At 49.6% G+C, this 19,837-nt stretch overlaps 1 protein-coding gene across 11 annotated transcripts; it reads left to right on the forward strand.

Annotated features, from left to right (window-relative positions):
• The first annotated feature begins 5,435 nt into the window (after window positions 1–5,435).
• CD22 (CD22 molecule) lies at window positions 5,436–18,152 on the forward strand. Of its 11 annotated transcripts, none has more exons than XM_027617678.2 (14): window positions 5,436–5,623; window positions 8,330–8,390; window positions 8,633–9,025; window positions 10,135–10,428; window positions 11,551–11,817; window positions 11,945–12,208; window positions 13,244–13,501; window positions 13,680–13,943; window positions 14,025–14,288; window positions 15,725–15,821; window positions 15,974–16,049; window positions 16,208–16,332; window positions 16,543–16,627; window positions 16,925–18,152. In XM_027617678.2, the coding sequence occupies exons 1-14, from the start codon at window positions 5,582–5,584 to the stop codon at window positions 17,054–17,056; spliced, it is 2,622 nt and encodes an 873-aa protein (XP_027473479.1). In that variant the 5' UTR covers window positions 5,436–5,581; the 3' UTR covers window positions 17,057–18,152. The 11 variants fall into 11 exon arrangements, with proteins under 11 accessions (XP_027473479.1, XP_027473480.1, XP_027473487.1 ...); XM_027617679.2 differs by having other exon boundaries at window positions 5,573–5,623; window positions 8,335–8,390; XM_027617686.2 differs by lacking the exon at window positions 8,330–8,390 and having other exon boundaries at window positions 5,593–5,623; window positions 8,709–9,025.
• Window positions 18,153–19,837: the final 1,685 nt, after the last annotated feature.

Raw genomic sequence — 19,837 nt, forward strand, 5'->3', positions numbered from 1 at the left:
TCTTTGCCTTGTTCCCAATCTGAAAGGGGAATGTATTCAGTCTTTTGGTACTGATATATTAGCTTTGGGGTTTTTTAGGTTCGTTATAGATTGTCAGGTTGAGGAATTTCCTCTCTATTGCTGGTCTTCAGAGAGTTTTTGTCACAAATGGGTGTTGAATTTTGTCAAATTTTTTTTCTACAACAATTTATATGATCATCTGATTTTTCTTCTTTATCCCATTAATATGATTACATTGTTTGATTTTCAGATATTGAATCAGCCTTGCATCCCTGGAATAATAGCTACTTGGTCATAGTGTATAATTCTTTTTATATATTGCTGAATCCTATCTGCTAATATTTTGGTAAAATTTTTTGCCCCCATATTCATGAGGAATATTGGTCTGTAGTTTTCCTTTATGCTGTTTTGTCTTTTTTATTTGTTTGTTTGTTTTAGGGTTAATCCTGGCTTCAAAGAATGAGTTAAGAAGTGTTCCCTCCACTATTTTCTGGAAGAGATTATGTTGCATTGGTGTTACTTCTTCAAACATTGGCTTGAATTCTCCAGTAAAGCCATATGTGCCTGGAGATTTTTTTCCTCATGTTTTAAATTATCTCAGTAGTTATAAGGCTATTCAAATTACCTGACGGCTCCCTACTCAGCCAGGAGTCTGCTTGTTCCTCTCCCTGTGCCCTGCTTGTGCTCTCTCTCAATCTCTCTCTCAAATAAATAAATAAAACCTCAAAAAAACCCAAATTACCTAATTGACATTTGGTGAGTTGTGGTAGTTTGTAGTTTTTGAGGAATTGATCCATTTAATCTAAATTTTGAAATTTATGTGCAAGAGTTGTTAATAGTATTCCCTCACTACCTTTTTGATGTCTGCAGGACCTTTAGCAATATACCATTTCATTCTTGATGTTAGCAATTTGTCTTCTCTCTTTTGTCAGCCTTGCTAGAGATTTGTCAGTTTTATTGGTCTTTTCATGAACTAGATATTTAATTTTCTCTATTATTTCTCTGTTTTCAGTTTCATTGATTTCTGTCTTTGTATTTATTATTTCCTTCCTTATGCTTGTTTGGGTTTATTTTTCTCTTATTTTCTAGCTTCTAGAGATGGAAACTTATATTGTTCATTTGAGGCCTGTCTTCCTTTTTTTTAAAGATTTACTTATTTTAGAGAGCTTGAGAGAGTGCGAGCTGGAGGAGGTACAAAGGGAGAGGGAGAGAGGGAATCTCAAGCAGATTCCCTGCTGAGTGTGGAGCTTGACGTGGGCTCGATGCCATGACCCTGAGATCATGACCTGAGCTGAAATCAAGAGTCAGTTGCTTAACTTACTGAGCCTACTTAACTGGGTGCCCCCAAAGCTTTTTTCTTTTAATGTAAGCATTCAATGTTATAAATTTCCCTCCTGTACTTAGCTGTCTCCCACAAAATTTGGTAAGTTCTATTTTCATTTTTTTTCAGTTCAATGTATTTTTTTTTACATTTCCCTTAAGATTTTTCTCTTTGACCCATAGATTATTTTACCACCTCCCAACCTCTGTCTCTGAACCAATCTGTGCCTCGTATCTGTGAGTTCATTTTGTTTGTTTGTTTTTTAGATTCCACATAATAAGTGAGGTCAGACAGTGTTTGTCTTTCTGTTTGGCTTATTTCACTTAGCATAATGCCCTTAAAGTCTATCCATGTTGTCACAAATGGCAAGATTTCCTTCTTTCTTATGGCTGAATAATATTTCATTGTATATGCACACCACATTTTCCTTATCCATTCATCCTGCACACTTAGGTTGCTTCTATGTCTTGGCTATTGTAAATAATGTTGCAGTGAACTTGGAGGTGCCATAGTTTTTGAATTAGTGCTTTCACTTTGTTTTGGTAAATACCCAGAAGTGAAATTCCTGGACCATATATTAGTTCTATTTTTAATATTTTGAGGAACTGGCATGGTTTTTGAGTTAACATTCTTCAGATAAATACCCAGAAGTGGAACTGCTCAGACATACGGTACTTCTATTTTTTAATTTTTTGGAAGAAATCAAATTTCTTTTGATTAATGTTGGTATAGTATATCCTTTTACATTATTTTATTTTCAACTTACCTATCTAATTATATTTGAAGTTATTTTCTTATGGACAGCATATAGTTGGGTCATGTTTTTTATTCACTCTGTCAATCTCTTTTTTCATTTGTGTATTTACACTACTTACATTTAATGTAATACTTACATGGTAAGGCTTAAACTTGTCATTTTGTTCTTGTTTTCTCTTTGTTCTCTCTGTTTTTAATTTGTTTTTCTCCTCCCTTCCTGTGGGTCTCTTGAACTATTTTATTTTATTTATTTTTTAAGATTTTATATAATTAATAGAGAGAGCACGAGAGAGCAAGCAAGGGGGATCAGCAGGCAGAGAGGGAGAGGGAGAAGCAGGCTCCCCACTGAGCAGGGAGCCTGATGCGGGACTCAGTCCCAGGACTCTGGGATCATGACCTGAGCTGAAGGCAGATGCTCAACTGATTGAGCCACCCGGGTGTCCCTCTCTTGAACAATTTTAAAATTCCATTTTGATTTACCTATAGTGTTTTTGAGTATATCACTTTGTATAGCTTTTTTAGTGATCGATCTAAGTATTACGTTATATAGAACTTACCAAAATCTACTGGTTTCAACATTTTACCAGTTCAAGTATAGAAACCTCCTTCCACATCCCTTTACCCTCTCCTGTTTATAATTGTCTTAAATACTTCCTCTACATAAAGAACAGCATTACACAGTGTTATGGTTTTTACTTTGATTGCCAAGCATAATTTAGAAAACTCAAGAAGAGAAGGAAAGTCTATTGTATTTACCCATAGGTTTGCTCTTTCCATGTTCTTTCTTCCTTTTTGGTGTTCCAAGATTTCTTCTTTTTTTTAAATTATTTTCTTTCTGTTTAGAGAATTCCCTTTAGCCATTCTTTTTGGGTTTCTGTTGGTTAAAAATTCCTTTAGCTTTCCTTCATCTGAGGATGTCTTGATTTCCTCTTCATTCCTGAAGGATATTTTTCACTAGACATAAGTTTCCAGATTGATAGTTCTTTTCTTTCAGTAGCTGAGAAATGTTGTTTCAGTTCCTTAGTCCTCCATGGTTTTTGATATGAAATCTACTGTCATTTGAATGGGTTTTCTCCCTATAGGTAATGTGTCATTTCTCTGTGGTTGTTTTCAAGATTTTTTCTTTGTCTTTAGTTTTTAGAAGTTTGACTATTATGTGTCTTGCCATGGATTTCTTTGGGTTTATCTTGTTTGGGATTCACTCAGCTTCTTGAATCTGATGTATGGGTTTTGTTTGTTTGTTTTGTCAAATGAGGGACATTATTTCTTCAAATGTTTTCTAAGCCTCACCATCTTCCTCCTCTCTTCCGAGGCGCCAATGACTTTAATGTTAGATCTTTTGTCATATAGCCACACGTGCCCCTGAGGCTCTGTTCATTTATTTTTTCAGTTTCTTTTCTCTCTGCTGTTCAAATTGGTTAAATTCTATTGTTCTATGTTCCATTTCACTGATCGTTATTTCTATAATCCCCATTCTGCTGTTGAGCCCATTCATTAAGGTTTTTATTTCAGTTATTGTATCTTTTTAGTTCTAAAATTTCCTTTTGATTCTTCTTTATAGCTTCTTTCTTTAATGACACGCTCTATTTTTTTCATTTGTTTCAAGCATGTTTGTAATTGCTCACTGAAGCATTTTTATGATGGCTGCTTTAAAATCTTTGTCAGATAATTCCAACATCTGTGTCATCTTTGTGTTTGTGTCTGTTGATTATCTTCTCACATTCAGTTTGAGAACTTCTTGGTTCTTAGTATGCCAAGTGATTTATAATTGAAACCTCGGCTTTTGGGGTATTATTTATGGGACTGGATCTTATTCAAATCTGTGCTTTAGAAAGCCTCCTGTGACAGTGCTCCAGTGAAATGAATGGGGGCACTGCCTCATTATTGCCAAGTGGGGTAGAAGTTCAGGTTCTCCACTCAGCCTCTCCTGACACCTGGTGTGTGTGTGTGTGTGTGTGTGTGTGTGTGTGTGTGTGTGTGTGTGTGTGAAGTTTTCTTATTATTGCTAGGCAGGGATAGAAGATCACGTTCCCCATTATGCATCGACTAATACCACCCTGGCTGTGAGAGGGAGGGGTACTTCATTACTGTTCTCCACACCACTTCATGTAGATTCCACAGTAGGAGGTGGGCTTATGACCACTGAGTGAGGTGAAAGTCCTGACCCTCCCCTAGACCTCCTCTTACACCACTTTAGTGAGGAGAATGATGCCTCATCACCACTGGGTGGGGGTGGATGTTCGGGCTCCCCAAGTGGTCTCCACTAACACTGTGGGGAGGAATAGTCCAGTGGGGATGGAGGGCCCAGCTCCACATTCAGCCTCCTCTGGCACCACTCAGATGTGGTAGGGGGTAGTGGCCTGGACTCTTCTTTACGGCCTAGCAAGGGCCCCACTCAGCCTTTGCTGTCAGGGGTGGGAGTGAAGCAGCAGGTTTTTCTGTGATATTTAGCTGGAGCAGAGCAGTTATTGCCTGAAAGATTTGTCTTTCTGGGTTGCCCCTTTCTTGGTTCTTTGGCTAGAAGAGCAGAGTTTTGCTGAACTTTTTTTCTGAGCCCAGTGGCATTTCCAGTTGCTTGTTTCTTCAGTATCCAGTGAAACCCAGGGAATTCACCATCATATCATTCCTCAGGTCCCAAGGTCCCTAACAGTGTGTCTTCTCTCAACCTTTCAGTGTCTTCTTATGCTTGTTTTATAACATCCAGGGATCCAGGGTTTTTAGTTGTTCTTAGCAAAAGAAATAGGGAAGAATACACCTTCCCAGAACATCACTGTTTTTTTGAACAAGCTGTTCTTTCCCTTTTCTGTTTCCTTCTCAATGGCTGGCAGTCAGTAGAGTTTGGTGATGCCAGGGTACAGATTTCTCAGAGACTTCCCTGTTCAAACCCCTGTAGGATTTGAATGGCTTTAGCTGATGTCTGGTTCCGGTCTCAAGACACTCACCGACTAGAAGCCTGACCAAGTGGTAAGTTTCCAGTCTCATGACTTGCCCATTCAATAACACTTCACGTTAAGTTATCGTTTTTCTTCCTGATATCTGTGTGCTCTTCCCTTGACCCTTGGGAGCTGCTGAAGCATCAGTGTAACTGACCAGACTCCCTACCATTCTTGCCTTTGGAGGAAAAGTATGGGAATGAGAATAACTGGATGGTAGCACTAAACTACAAATACTTTCAGATTGCCTTCTGGCTTTTTCAGCAGGCTGGCAGTTCTAAACTGCTTGGCTTGAATTATCAGCATTTCCTGAGAGCTGGATAGAGGGGAAGTTGTGGAGGAACTACGTCTAACTATCTGATGTATAAATCCATATACTGAAACTAAAAACTGACCGTGGGTACTCGAGCGTTCCCTCCAATCTGCCTCTGAGCCCACATCGTCCTTGTTCCCTCTTTTCCCAACTCTCCACTTTGCCATGCCTCTTGGTTGCCCTGTGAGTCACTGAGGGGCAGGGGGTGTGGCCGAGGAGGGTGAAAATCCTTCGCTGTGCTTCCCCTTTCACTCTCAGATGCTGCCAGGGTCCCCGAAGAAGGAAGACACGAGGAAACAGGTAAAAACTATTAAAAACTATTTTGCTCTCTTTTGCATCCGGCGAGCTAGCATGGAGCAACTGCTGTGTGCCAGGCACAATTCTTGGGCCTGGGAGCACAGTGGGAAGCCCCCCACCGCTCTTGCCTATGTTATAACAGGATACAGACCCCTGTCTTTGAGCATGCCCCTTGATGGGCTTGATGAGTCTTCTGAGAGTAAGATGGGTCACCAGATGCCCAAGAGGGAAGAATGGACTCAGGGAGGCTGGCTCTGAGGTCTTGTAAGGCCCTCAATGGGCCTGTGTTGAGCAGGCCACAGGTCTGGATAGCGTGGCCTTGTCCTGAGCCTTTGTGCCCAATGCCTATTGTTCCCCACCTCTACGCCCTACCCTGTCTCAGCAGCCTTCCAATTCCAGGCCCGTGGTCCCACTTCTTATGTCCTGTAGACTGCCTGGAGCTGCTGGGGGTGAGCACACAGCCCTGCTCTAAGAAGTGCCCTTTCCCACTCGTCCTGGCGTCCCCAAGCCATTCCCCCATGAGGGCGGCTGGTGGCAGAGGGGGCACAAGGGTCCAGCTGCTGGAGGCTAGTCTTTACCACAAAAAATGGAATCTAGCCCTTGCCACAGCTCTTATAGAAACTCAAAGGGGACCCACAGCACATCCCTCAAAACACTGACCTGCAACCCTGCCAAGTTTTTCACGGGGAAATGTAAAATCGGTTCCATGGCTAAAGAAGTGTGAACAATGGACTGTACTTTAGCCCCCATGCTGGGAGATGTCTGATGCGCACCCAGCTGATTAAAGGGATCAAAAAGACTCACAGTTGGGAATCTATTTACCTTTTTTAAAAATATTTTGTTTATTTGACAGAGAGAGACACAGCGAGAGAGGGAACACAAGCAGGGGGAGTGGGAGAGGGAGAAGCAGGCTTCCCGCCGAGCAGGGAGCCCAATGTGGGGCTCGATCCCAGGACCCCGAGCCAAAGGCAGACGTTTAACGACTGAGCCACCCAGGCGCCCCTCTATTCACCTTTTTTAACCCAGCTTTTCTCAAGTGGATGTGGCCTTGAAGACGTTTTTGTGTGTAGCACTATTAGCACCTGCAGAGCTGGTGTCGGTTCTGCCTGGAAATTCTGTCCCCATTCAGAGCTCTCATCCCTAACCCAGGCCCAGCCCAGGCCAGCACAGGCACTACTCCTGGGGACCGACCCCCTTCCTGCTCAGCAAGCAGCCTAGCTTTCCCCACGCTGGGTACTGGACACCCAACAGCATTTGGCATGAGCCACGCAGCCTGAGGAGAGAAAGAGCCCGAGGGGGTGAGGGGCACTTGTTGGTGGAAATTTTGGCTGGGCAGGTGGGAGGGGTGCAGGTCTGTGCTGAGACCGGAGACACACTCTGTCACACATCCTGCTAACTCTAGAGGGACCAGCACAAAGAGGCCCAGCCATGCAAATTGGGACTTAAATTTAACTCTTTGTAAAGGTAACTCTATGTAAAATCTAGTAAGGTGGCAGATAAGCTCACTGATGTCTCCAAGAGAGACAGATGGGTCGTGGCTGCACACTGGGGGCCCTTGGACTGCCTCCAGCCTGTAGACAGGTTTGGTTTGGCCAGCACCATGTTTGTTGGTTTGTTCGTTTCTGAAAGCAGGGCATTTCACATGAAAATCTGGCTTCTTACTTCTCCAAAAGCAGTGGAAGGTCAGGCAGTGCTGAGCTCATGTTCCCAACTGGCAACAATTGGCTGGGACTGAGAGCATCATTGCCTTTACCTAAGACATGACCTCTGTCCCCACCTGGCCAATTTGTGTTTTCTTCCCAACCCCCGGGCTTCTCTAAGTGGGATCATTGGACCACATTCTGCTAAGTTCTTCTAAACCCCTCTAAATGCTCTCCTAGAATCACACTTAATTATTAGTTTTAGAGTAATTTTGTTCCTGGTCTTTAAAATCAAGTTTTGACCATGGCTCTGCCCTACATAAAACCCTTCACTAGTTGCCTCAAGGTGAGCTTCAAGTTACCCTGGACCTGGGATTCATGGCACTCAGTGGTCTGGTGCCACTCAAAACCTGAGAGGTGGGCAGGAAGTTTGTAAAATTATGGATGGATGGATGGATGGATGGATGGATGGATGGATGGATGGAAGGAAGAATGGAATGAAGGGTGGATGGGTGGATGGATGGATGGATGGTTGGATGGATGGATGGAAGGAAGGAAGGATGGGATGGATGGAAGGATGGATGGATGGATGGACGGATGGATGGAATGAAGGGTGGATGGGTGGATAGATGGATGGATGGTTGGTTGGATGGATGGAAGGATGGAATGAAGGATGGATGGATGGATGGATGGATGGATGGAAGGAAGAATGGATGGATGGATGATGGATGGATGGATGGATGGAAGGATGGAATGAAGGGTGGATGGGTGGATGGATGGATGGTTGAAGGAAGAATGAATGGATGGATGGATGGAAGGAAGGATGGATGGAAGAAAGGAAGAAGGGCTAGGAAGAGAGGCAGGTTCACTGTACAGAGTTCTTAGGCTGACAGAATAGACATGGCATTCCCACAAAAGGCCCATGAACATCCAGAATTCACATCTTGCAATGCAACCAGATGTGGTCCTCCTAAGATCAAGGAAGAGGGGTTGGAGCTTGGTGGGTGAGCAAGAAAAGCCATCTGAAAGAAGTAAGCGACCAGATGGCTCAAAGACAAATTCTTCCCAGCCCAGGCTCCTGCCTAGACACAGCACCATGCAGCTCCTCGGCCCCTCGCTCCTGCTCCTTGGTAAGAACTGTGGTCTAGGCTTGGGTTCTGGGATGTCTGTGGGAGCTGGAGGAGGAGGAGAGCTCTGGAGCAAAGAGTAAGTGTTGGGGAGGGTGGGGACAAGCAGGGTATATGTGTGTGCGTATACACACATATACGTATACACCTCTCTTTGTGTACCTTCCTCTCTCCCTCTATCTTCAGAGGGGATTCTTTATTCATTTGAAAGCTCTTTATGTCCTTCAATAATGTTTTTTGATCAGTGTGGTGGGTTCCAGAATACTTGGCCTTCTCTGACTCAACTAAATGGAGATTTGAGCATCCCCACACTCTCTACAGCTGGGATGGGGCCTGCGTCTGGATTCCCTGTCAATACACAACTCCACTGCGTAGAGATCAGCTGGACAACCTGATCTTGTACAGCAACTATGAATATGACGACACCACCAAGAACTTCAAGGGGCCCATTCTCTATGAGAAAACAAAGTCTTTGAGGGATGACCATACCCCAGAGAGGGTTCAGTTCCTGGGAGACCAAAAATCCAACTGCACCATAAGCATCGACCCTGTGTTTGAAAAAGACAATGGCTGGCTGGGGCTGAGGTTGACAACGAAGGCTGGCAAATGGATGGAGAAAATAGACCTCAACGTCTCTAGTAAGGCCCTGGGGGATGGGGTCCTCTGCCTCGGTTTCGGGCAAGGAGGAAGGTGGGAAACCCCCAACTCCCGGGACAGGGGTCGCAAACCAGACTACTTGTAGAGGCCAGGCAGGAGGTGCCAGTAAGTGACCAGGGCATAACGAGACAATGGGGCCTGCCGCCCGAGTACTTGTCTCTCCTCAACCATTGCACCTGCCCCTCAGCTTCCACCCATGCAGGAATCTGGGTTCCAGGTTGCCTGATTTTTCTTTTCTTTTCTTTTGAAGATTTTATTTATTTATTAGAGAGAGAGAGAGAGAGAGCACAAGCACAGGGAGTGGCAGGCAGAGGGAGAAGGAGAAGCAGGTTTCCCACCGAGCAGGGAGCCTGATGAGGAGCTGATCCCAGGATCCTGGGATCATGACCTGAGCCGACTGAGCCACCCAGGTGCCCTGGGTTGCCTGATTTTTCAAAAGAAGTTGGAAATCTTTGATTTGAGTGAAATCTCGCAATGCCTTAATGTTGTCGATTGATTCTAATTAGGCCTTCATGTCTAAGAGAGACACAGGTAGGGGATGAATGAAACCTAGGCCTGGGACCTCCACCCCACAGCCTGTTTCTTCAGTGCAGGGGTTGGAGGGGTCTAAGCTAAGCAGCCCTACACTGCAATGAGAGATGTAGCTTCAGACCTGCAGTCGTAGGGTGGCCCAGCCCCAGGGATCCCTAAAGGAATGCCGTGCTGGATGGCTCCCAGTATTGAGGCCATTACAAACGCAGGTTTGTCATCAAAGCCAAGAAAGGCATGGTGACCTAACCTGGTAAAATTCCCTCAGGGTCGGGGAGCGATCTTGAAAATGTTTAGAGAGCAAACATCAGGAAAGGAGAACGAGGTAAGTATAAAATATAAAATCTGATTCCTAAGGAGGATCAGCATTCACTAGACCTTTTAGAGAATGTTTCGGCGGAGCAAAAGTGATTCAAAGCGGAGAAAGACAGGCCCAGAGAGAGGTGGAAGGGACTGGAGAGGGGCTCCTGAGGGCTTCTTCGGGGGCGGGGCATCTACAGCCAGGTGTGAGAGGCTGGCACAGGCCTCCCAGGCCTCCAGCTTGGCCCCTACTCTTTTGCAGAGACGCCCCTGTCACCTCACATTCAGCTCCCTCCAGAAATCCAGGAGTCCCAGGAAGTCACTCTGACTTGCTTGCTGAATTTCTCCTGCCCTGGGTACCAGATCCAGCTGCAGTGGTCCCTGGAGGAGCCTGCCGTCACCTCGACCTCCCTGACCACCAAGACTGTCTCCACCCAGAGCAAGCTCACCTTCCAGCCGCAGTGGACGCACCACGGCAAGAATCTGACCTGCCAACTCTGGGACCCCAAAGCAAAGCAGATCCTCTCCGAGGAAACGGTGTTGCTGGATGTGAAGCGTGAGTGTCCGCGAGTGCCAGGGATGAGGGTTTTGTCTCTTCTCCTCAACCCCTCAGAGCGCACCAAGGGTAGCAGGCACCTCCACGGAAGGACACATAATCGGTCCATGAACACCCACGGCTGGGAAAGGTCCAGCCAGGGCTGCATCCCTCCACCACCCCTGTTGTCAGCCCCAGTGTTTCAGGGAACAGATTCATCTTAGCATCTGCTTTGGTCTGGAAGAATAATAGAATTTAATATCCTCGAGCCACGATGTGAATTTGAGATCATGTGGTGGTTTTTTTTTTTTTTCCCCTGGGTAGGGGGTGTGGGGTAAGAAATGTTTTCGCATCATTGTTTGTGCCCCATTCATTCATTCAGTAAATATTTACTACGAGCCTCCTAGGTGCCAGGCCTGTTCTTGCCCACTGAGGAGCTGGCACTGCCGCTGGGGAAGACAAACAATGACTGGATTAACAAAGAAATACTGAACTTAAGGGTAGGCAGTGATAAGTGTATTAGGAGGACGTAAAGCCGGGCTCAGACAGAGGGAGGGAGGGAAGGATGGAGGCTTCTCTGAGGACAGTGAACTTGGGTGAAAGGAAAGATTGAGGCAGGCAGCTATTTGCCAGAAGATCCCAGGAAAAGAAAAGAGCAAGGACAAAGGCCTGGGGGTAGGAGCTTTGTGCGCCTGCACCAGAGCAAGGGGCCAGAGAGCCTCAGCCCTGCATCTGAGGGGCCCAATGATAGGAAAGGAGGGCCAAGGCCAGACCTCATGGGTGGCAGCAGGGTTTTGGATTTTATTCTGGGTGTGGAATCCACTAAACGGTTTCAAGCAGGGGAGTGGCAAAGGCTGATTGACGGTATCAGGAAGACAGCTGACTGCTGGTGGAGACCAGAACTCTGGGAACGGGTGGGGGGTGGTGTGCAGAGCAAAGAGACAAGTTAGGAGTCCGTGACCATCACCCAGGTGCTTGGACCAGCCCACCCTTGTTGATAAGGGGGACAGCGAGTGGCTGCCCACACTCCCACGCTATGTGTAGGCCGCTGCTTTATCTGAATCAAAGCCCAGCGACTTCCCCCCACGTGACACCCCCTGAGAAGTCCCTACCCCCTCTCCTGCTGCCCCTCTGCTCCTCTAGATGTCCCAAAGTTGAAGATTGAGGTCAGCCCCGAAGGAGCCAATGTAACAGAGGGAGAATCTGTGACCATGACCTGCCAGGTCATCAGCAGCAACCCAGAGTTCCGGAGTATAGCCTGGCTCAAGGATGGGACCCAGCTGAGGGAGCAGGAGACACTCACATTAACTCTGTCCTCTGTGACCAGGAAGATGAGTGGAGAGTACCATTGTGAGGCCTTCAATGATCTAGGCTCAGGACAGTCGGATGAAGTGTTCCTCCAAGTGTACTGTGAGCCTCCTGGGAGCTGGGAGGGGGGCAGGTAGGGAGTTAGCAGGGGGTGGAACCAAGACCCTTGAGAGGTGAACAGCAGAGGCCTCTGTTCACCTTCCTCCTCTGCCTCTGCACCTTTGTCCAGATGCTCCGGAACCTTCCAGGGTTGAGATCGTCTCCTCGCCAGCTAAGGAGGGAAATCAAGTAGAGATGACTTGTATGTCACGGGCCAATCCTCTTCCAACCAATTACACCTGGTATCACAATAAATTAGAAGTGCCAGGAAGGACAAACAAGACCTTCCAGATCCCGGCGGTCCTCCTCAGCCATGCGGGGCAGTATTCCTGCTTGGCCAAAAACAGACTTGGTGCTGGACCAATTGGCCAGGAGACTGAGCTAGATGTCCAATGTGAGTAGTCACAGGGCCTCTGGGTTCCAGCGGGTGCAGGAGATTCCTGGGTCCTAGCATGGACGGCAAGCAGGGGGGTCTCCCAACATGTATGCTCCCTGGGCGGATGCTTTGCTGCTGTTTCCCGTTGTATACCCAGCACCAGAACAGGGTCTGGCTCGTGGCAGGTGCTCAGTAGATGTTTGTTGAATGAATGAACTGCAAGCCGCCAGGGCCCCGTGAGGGACGCAGAGAACTTGGTGTCACTAGGCAGTGGCTGAGTTCCAGAAGGGGGCCTGAAGTTTTCGAGAACTGGAGCGAAATGTCTCACTGCCTCTCCATCAGAGGTCGGACCCTGTTTAACATAGTGAATCTTGTCTGTCAGTCGAGCCCAGGGCCAAGAGAATCCCTAAGCTTGAGCCTTGGACCCTGGGATATCAGAGTCTCCTAACAGAGCCAGATACTCTGATGGGGATGCTCGAATCCCGAACATCTAGACAGTGGGTGTGTGATGCAGCAGCAGCAGCAGGAATGTTTCTGGAGTGTTTACTCCACTCTGAGTGCTTCATCTCATTTCCTCCTGGCATTGAATCTACCAGGTTAGGTGCTCTTAGGACCCCATCTGATGGTGAAGCAAACTGAGTCCCATGGTCCACGATCACTCAGCTCTCAGCCTGTCTTGCTCCAGAGCTGTGCTTTTCCCTCCCCCCGCCCCTTAATGCCTGCACTACAGCAAACTAGCTCTGCGCCCCAGGCCCCTGCGGAGACCCACAGACAGGGTGCCTCTGCCTTGCATACACCACGCATTCTCTGCTTGAGCTCTGCTCTGACCTGTCGCCTCCTCCTGCCCCAAACCACAGCCATGGCTCCTGTCCTCGCACAGATGCGAGAGGAAAGCCCGGGCCTTCCTTTGGTTAATTTAGGAATTAATCAGGGGATAGATTGGGGTGGGGGGCGGGGGGGCGGGGTGGGTGGGGGTGGGTGGAGGAGTAAGCACTGGGAAAGGTAGTCTGGACAGCTGACTTTCCCTCACCCATCTGTCTGGTTTCCTCCCAGATGCACCCAAGGAGGTAACCACAGTGATTCAAAACCCCACACGGATTCGAGAAGGAGACACTGTGACCCTGTTCTGTAACTACAGTTCCAGTAATCCCAGAGTTACCCGATATGAATGGAACCTCCAAGGCTCCTGGAAGGAACAATCACCCGGGGTGCTGATAATTCAAAAAGTTGCCTGGGACGCCAGGCCGATCACCTGTGCGGCCTGTAACCAGTGGTGCTCATGGGCTCCCTCTGTCAACTTGGATGTCCAGCGTGAGTGACCGGGCAAGGGGAACCAAGAGATAGCCCAGCTGGGATATGGGCTCTCAGGGTGAGGGGACTGGGGCCTGGGCTGGAACCTTCACAGAGAATTGAGGGCTGAGAGTCTATCCTTAGGGCCAGGAAGAGGGAAAGGGACCCAAGAGGTCAGCCTGAGGCCCTTGCTCTCCAGATGCCCCCAAGGATGTCAGGGTCCAGCAGATCAGCCCCCCTTCTGAGATTCACTCCGGGCACCGAGTCCTCCTTGGATGTAACTTCTCAAGTAGCCGCCCCAGAGATGTCCGCTTCTTCTGGAAGAGAAATGGAATCTTTCTGAAGGAAGGAAAGGAACTGAGCTTTGACTCCATCTCTCCAGAAGATGCCGGCAATTACAACTGCTTCATCAACAACTCCATAGGACAGACCATGTCTGAGGCCAGGAGGCTCCAAGTGCTGTGTGAGTGAGTGGCTGGAGCTGGAGACAGACAGAAGAGCCCGTGACCAGCTACCTGGATCCCGATTTTGCTTCTCCTTGTAGATGCACCAAGGATGCTGCGTGTGGCCATCAGCCCAAAGGACCAAGTGATGGAGGGGAAGAAGGCAGTCCTGACATGTGAGAGCGATGCAAACCCTCCCATCTTCCAGTACACCTGGTTTGACTGGAATAACCAGAACCTCCATCATTATGATCAGATGCTGAGATTGGATCCCGTGAAGATCCAGCACTCAGGCGCCTATTGGTGTGAGGCGACCAACCAGCTGGGCAGGGTCCAGTCGCCCCCCAGCACCCTCACTGTCTACTGTAAGGCCCCTTCCCTCTCCTTCTCTGGCCCCTCCTTCTGCTTCCCTCCCTCCCCTGTCCTGTGGGGCAGCCCAGCCGGTCACTCCCAGGCACAGTGCCTGCTCCACACAGGCTCACCTGTCTTCCTCCTTCTCGAAGTCTCTCCGGACTCTCTCTAGGGCAGTTCTCTCTCAGGCCTCCCTGCCTGCCAGACATCCTGAGCTCCTGCTGGGTCCCTCTCTGTCTCACCCTTGGTAGCCCGCTTAGCTTTATCTGTTGAGATTTCTGTATTTTTTTTTTAAACTTTTTCTTTATTTATTCATGAGAGACAGAGAGAGAGAGAGAGAGAGAGGCAGAGGGAGAAGCAGGCTCCCAAGGAGCAGGGAGCCTGATGTGGGACTCGATCCCAGGACCCCGGGATCATGACCTGAGCCGAAGGCAGACGCCTAACCATCTGAGCCACCCAGGTGCCCTGTATTTTTTTTTTTTAAGACAAGGCAAAATAAAATAGCACGAAAGGGTAAATAGTAGAAAGACACCTCTCCTTTCTTTCTCCCTGAGGACTCTTCCCCTCCCTGAAGGCCTTCACCGCCGGCAGCTGTCTGCATCTCTTTACAGAGCTATTCTGCACGCGCACAATACAATAAGTAGGCCTAGTCTGCACTCTCGTCATCACGCAAATCGCAGGAGAGCTCACACGTTGTCCTGGACGTTCTTTTCTCCCACGTAACAATACCACTCAGAGATTGTTCTATATCCGTGCATGCAAGGGTCTGGAAACAATGGGGAAGTTATTTAATTGATTTATTGTACTTTTTCAGATCAAACTTGGAGGCATGGCTTTAGGTTTAGAGGATCATGGCCTGCAAAGCTGGATGCCTGAACGGGTTATTTGGAAATGCAACATATTGTATAAAAACCTGTGTCTGGGGTCTCCACTTTTGCAGACACCCTGGCAACCTGCCCCTTTCCCTCAGGGCTGCACTGTTGTTGTCTTCCCATGCGTGGAAGCGGCAAACCCTATCTACCCCGCGCTTTCCCCACAGCCCTGCGCTGTCTCTGGCTCTGGTACCCCTGAAGGACAGCTGCAGGATAAATTCCTACATGGAATTGCTGCATCAAAAGACAAGTGATTTTAAGTTCTGATAAGTATGGCCAAGCAGCCTCTAAGGAAGCTGCAGCTTTTACTGCATGTGCTGTGTGTGCCTGTGTCTGTCACAAAACAGGTGCTTTCCTGAGAGTTAGCCCTTTCCTCCCAACGGGGCCCCAGTGGGCAGGGGCCGGCTTCTCCCTTTCTGTGCATCACGGCCCCTACGTGTGGAGAAGTTGCCCAGGCAAGGAGAGCAGCCGTGCAGAGAAGTTGAGGATGCCTCCCGGGAAAATGCTGCAAGGCAATGCTGGCCCGTGATCTGAGAGAGGCAGTATCCCCAACTCATGGTCGCTCCTTCCCCCACCAGACAGCCCCGAGACCATCGGCAGGCGAGTGGCTGTGGGAGTGGGGTTCTGCCTGGCCACCGTACTCCTGGTGTTCTGGGGAGTCAAACTTCAGCGAAGGTGAGCTCCTCCCAAGGCTCATGTCCCTTGGCTCTCCCTGATTCCTTCCCCGGAGTGACTCCAGTCGACCATCCTGGAGACCCCAGCATGTCCACTGCACAGGGTCCTGTTCCCACTCCCCTGATCCTCACGAGTGGGGCTTTATTTCTTAGCTGGAAGAGGATACGGAGCCAGCAGGGGCTCCAGGAAAGTTCCAGTGGGCAGAGCTTCTTTGTGAGGAAGCAAAAGGTAGGATGGAAAAAGACCCGGAGGCAGACCCAGAAGTCAAGGGGGGACCAAGGGGGGTGCAGAGCACTTGGGGGGGGAGGTCGGAGGTCAGAGACCAGGGGAGGGGGACTCAGGTGGAGAAAGGAGTGGCAAGAACTGAGGCCTTGTCTCTCTCCCAGGTCAGAAGGGCCCCGCTCTCCGAAGACCCCCACTCCCTGGGGTGCTACAATCCGGTGATGGAAGATGCCATCAGTTACGCCACCTTGCGCTTTCCTTTCGGCGAGACTGACACACCAAGACTTGGGTACCCAGTGAGGGTCCTGTGAGGGTGACGCGTGCACCCGGGGAGGGCTGTGGGAGGAAGGGCTCGGCTCCTGTCCCGCCTGCCCTCTTTGTGGCAGGCCTGTGAGCCAGCCTCCGCTCTGGGGTGCTCTCGGGGGCTGGGGGAGTTGGAAATAGGAGGAGAGTTCACGCGAAAGGCTTCATCTGCGGTCAGCCATCTGCCCTCCCTCAGAGATGCAGGGACCCTGGAGACAGAGAGGCCTTCTCCAAACAGGGACGACACCGTCACTTACTCTGTCTTGCAGAAGTGTCGAGAGGTAATAGGGCAGGGCTGTGGAAGGAGGGGTTGCGGGGGACCTGGCCTCAGTTGTGAGTCCAGATGGGAAGGATTTGGCGGCCTCCGTGGTGGCAAGGGCTGGTGGGGGCGTTTTGCTCAGACACGGGTGTGGTCGGAGCCAGGGCAGCACAGCCCAGTCCGAGACGCTGACTGCAGCCAGCGTGGGGACAAGAAGACTCCTGCTCGGGCTCTTGGCCACCCGGGAGGAGCCAGGGAGGGAACAGGCAGGGAACGCAGACCGGGAGGCCCGTGGCCTCACACAACGTGGCTTTCTCAGGGCGACTATGAGAACGTGCTTCCAGACAGTCCAGAAGATGAGGGGATACATTACTCAGAGCTGGTTCATCTTGGGTTGGGGAAGCGGCCTGTGGCCCAGGAAGCCGTGGAATACGTGACCCTCAAGCACTGACAGGCCAAACCTGCTGGAGCAGAGGCGCCAAGGGAGGGACTGCAGGGGCCGGGTGGTCGTGGAGACCGCCCCACCCACTCCTGCTCAGTCGCAAAGCCACTCGGCCTCCCCTCCACATGCAGGCACATGCACGCATGCCCATCACCAGTGATGCCTCAGTCAGCGCCCAGAACTTCGGTATGTGGCCCAGAGGCAGGCTTCCTTCTCAACGATGGTAACCCTGACCCTCCCAAAGGCCTGCTCCCCGTCTGCTCCCTTTCCCACGGGGAAGGTTGTCTAAACACTGACCCTGCACTGCACACATCCCCCTGCCCCTCCCCGACCACCTGCCACCGCCCACCCCCTCAAACCCCGTCCCCAGCAGGCCAGCGTCCCTGCTGGGATCAGCTTGTTACTGTATTTTTTTCTTTCCCTCTCCATTCCTATGGCCCCCTCATCCCTGCTCTGAAAGCCCCACTCACTCGTCCTGTGCCTAATTTCTGCCTCTGGGGCAAAGCTCAGGGAGAAGAGGGGCTGTCCTGCGCTGGGTTCTCCTCCACGCATCAGTGAGGCATTCCATTACGCTGCTGCAGCCCCTGCCCTCGGGGGTCTTGTGGGCTGAGACACACACTGGTGTGGACAGACGTGTTAACACACACAGAACTGCATAATAAAAATGGCTCAGATACCACTTCAAAGTGAACAACTTCCAGTTTGTGAGGTCAGAGTAACAACGGGGAGATTTAGGAGGGCCTCGTGGGGCTTGGGGAGAAGAGAAAGGGGTTGGGGCAACCTCAGGGTCAAATCAGCAGACCGGGGAGTCCATTGTCTTGTTGCAAAGGGTGCACTGGCCCTACAGGTGGACCAGCGCAAGTCTGAGTCCTGACCCTTCTGCTAATGAGCTCAGTGACCAGCTCATCTGAGCCTCAGTTTCTTCATCTGCAAAATGGAGGTGCCACCACCTACGGTGCAGGCGGCTCAAGATAAGAAGTGAGGGACGGGGCGCCTGGGTGGCTCAGTTGGTTGGGCATCTGCCTTCGGCTCAGGTCATGATCCCAGAGTCCTGGGATCGAGCCCCGCGTCGGGCTCCCTGCTCTGCGGGGGGGCCTGCTTCTCCCTCTCCCACTCCCCCTGCTTGTGTTCCCTCTCTCACTGTGTCTCTGTCAAATAAATAAATAAATAAATACAATATTTTTTTAAAAAAGAAGAAAAAATTAAAAAATAAAAAAAAAGAAGAAGTGAGGGACAGTAGTACATATGTTGGAGTCACATTATCAGAAACCTGACATAACAGCCAAAAGTCCCTAAAAACCAGACCGCCATCTGGTCTGCCGCTCTTGAAGAATATAAGAAGGGGAAGCCGATGCGTCACTCTCAGCTGTTCTCAAAAGTCCCGCTGCCAAGGTCGGTCACAACCCACAGTTGCCCAAGAACTTCTTGAAAGAACTTCCCGCAAAGAACTTCTCTGCCTTGAGAAACCTCACCACTTTTCTCTCCCCTACCCTCACATCACCCGTTCCCTGTCATGTTCGCTAACTCAGACTTTCCAGCCAGGTCCTCCCAGCTTCCCCTCCACGTCTCAGGTTTGACCTTTCTCCACCTATTCTTAGAAGAAGAAACACGTAGGTAGTCCATCAGCAAGCGGATGTAAGTTCCTGGCCCGCGGTGGGCGCGCCACACGTGCCACCTTCCTTCCCTCCCTCCCTTCCCATCTGCTTGAGACCGGAATCTGCTTTCTGAGAAGACGATGTTCTGGTCATCCTTGGGATTACGGCAGACCGAGGCACTCATTTCCCCACCAACCCACTTTGTCCCCGGTGTGAAGTTAGCACTTCTGGAGGAAGGGAGGACAGCAAGAACTGTCTCATTGAGGGTAAGGGTTTGGGCTTTCTGTCTCAAGAATGAGGTCCAGGATCATTCACCCATTCAACTGTTTATTCAGCAAACATTTACCAAGCACACGTCAATGCATCCAGCATAGAACATTTGTTGGGGTACAAAAAAGGAATGACATCATCCTCATCTTGGTGATCTCTAGTCTAGGGTGCCCAAAAGGTTTTAGGGCACGGTCCCCTCTAAAGAGCTGAAGGCAGCCCTGAACCTGGTGAGGCCTGGCCCGGGCTCCGCGGCAACCAGCAGGGGCCCTGCCATCCTGTCCGAGCCCAGCTGCTGACATAAACCTACTTCGTGACCAATTGACCGAGAGATGTGACTGTTAACAGGCCAAGAGAGTTCAAACAACTCTAAAGCCAGGGCCTCCAGAATCCAGGCAGCCCTCTATGCAGCCCCGGATCTCACGGTCCTCCCATGGCCCAGACATCCAGCGGTTCATTCAATTATTGAGCCCCTACTGTGGATGCAACAAGCAGAGGATAAAGCAGACAGATATCTTGGGCCTCACTGACCAACATTCTAGCAGAGGGGCCAGCAAATCTGATGTCACAGGCTCGTGAGTGCTAGGAATAAACACCATGCAAGATGAAGGCAGACTGGAGCAGGGGAGGGGCCCATTTGGAGAGGGTTCGAGGAAGGCCCTCGGCAGAGATGACACTGGGCAGAGACCTGAACCGCCAGAGGCATGGGCCAAAGCAGGGATCTTGGAGATCCAACGTCTCCCTTCACGCCCTGCTTTTCTCCTCTTCCAAATGCTGGTTACAGGAGGTGAAATGGCCCTCCTTTTAACTTTTCTTCGGTTCTGTCAGTTTCTCAAAGATAAAATACTAAACAACAGATGGCAAGTTCTTCTACACCCCAAGGGAGCTGCTGGATGACGTAGGTAGGACAGGGAGGCAACCAAGAATT

Source organism: Zalophus californianus, chromosome 17 (assembly GCF_009762305.2).
Source record: "Zalophus californianus isolate mZalCal1 chromosome 17, mZalCal1.pri.v2, whole genome shotgun sequence".
NCBI lineage: Eukaryota > Metazoa > Chordata > Mammalia > Carnivora > Otariidae > Zalophus > Zalophus californianus.

Coding starts and splice junctions, on each gene's coding strand:
- CD22 (XM_027617677.2), top strand. CDS start 8,183: ATGAACATCCAGAATTCACATCTTGCAATGCAACCAGATGTGGTCCTC. Junction 8,391..8,632: donor CCCCTCGCTCCTGCTCCTTG/GTAAGAACTGTG, acceptor TTTTTTGATCAG/TGTGGTGGGTTCCAGAATAC. Junction 16,333..16,542: donor ACTGACACACCAAGACTTGG/GTACCCAGTGAG, acceptor GCCCTCCCTCAG/AGATGCAGGGACCCTGGAGA.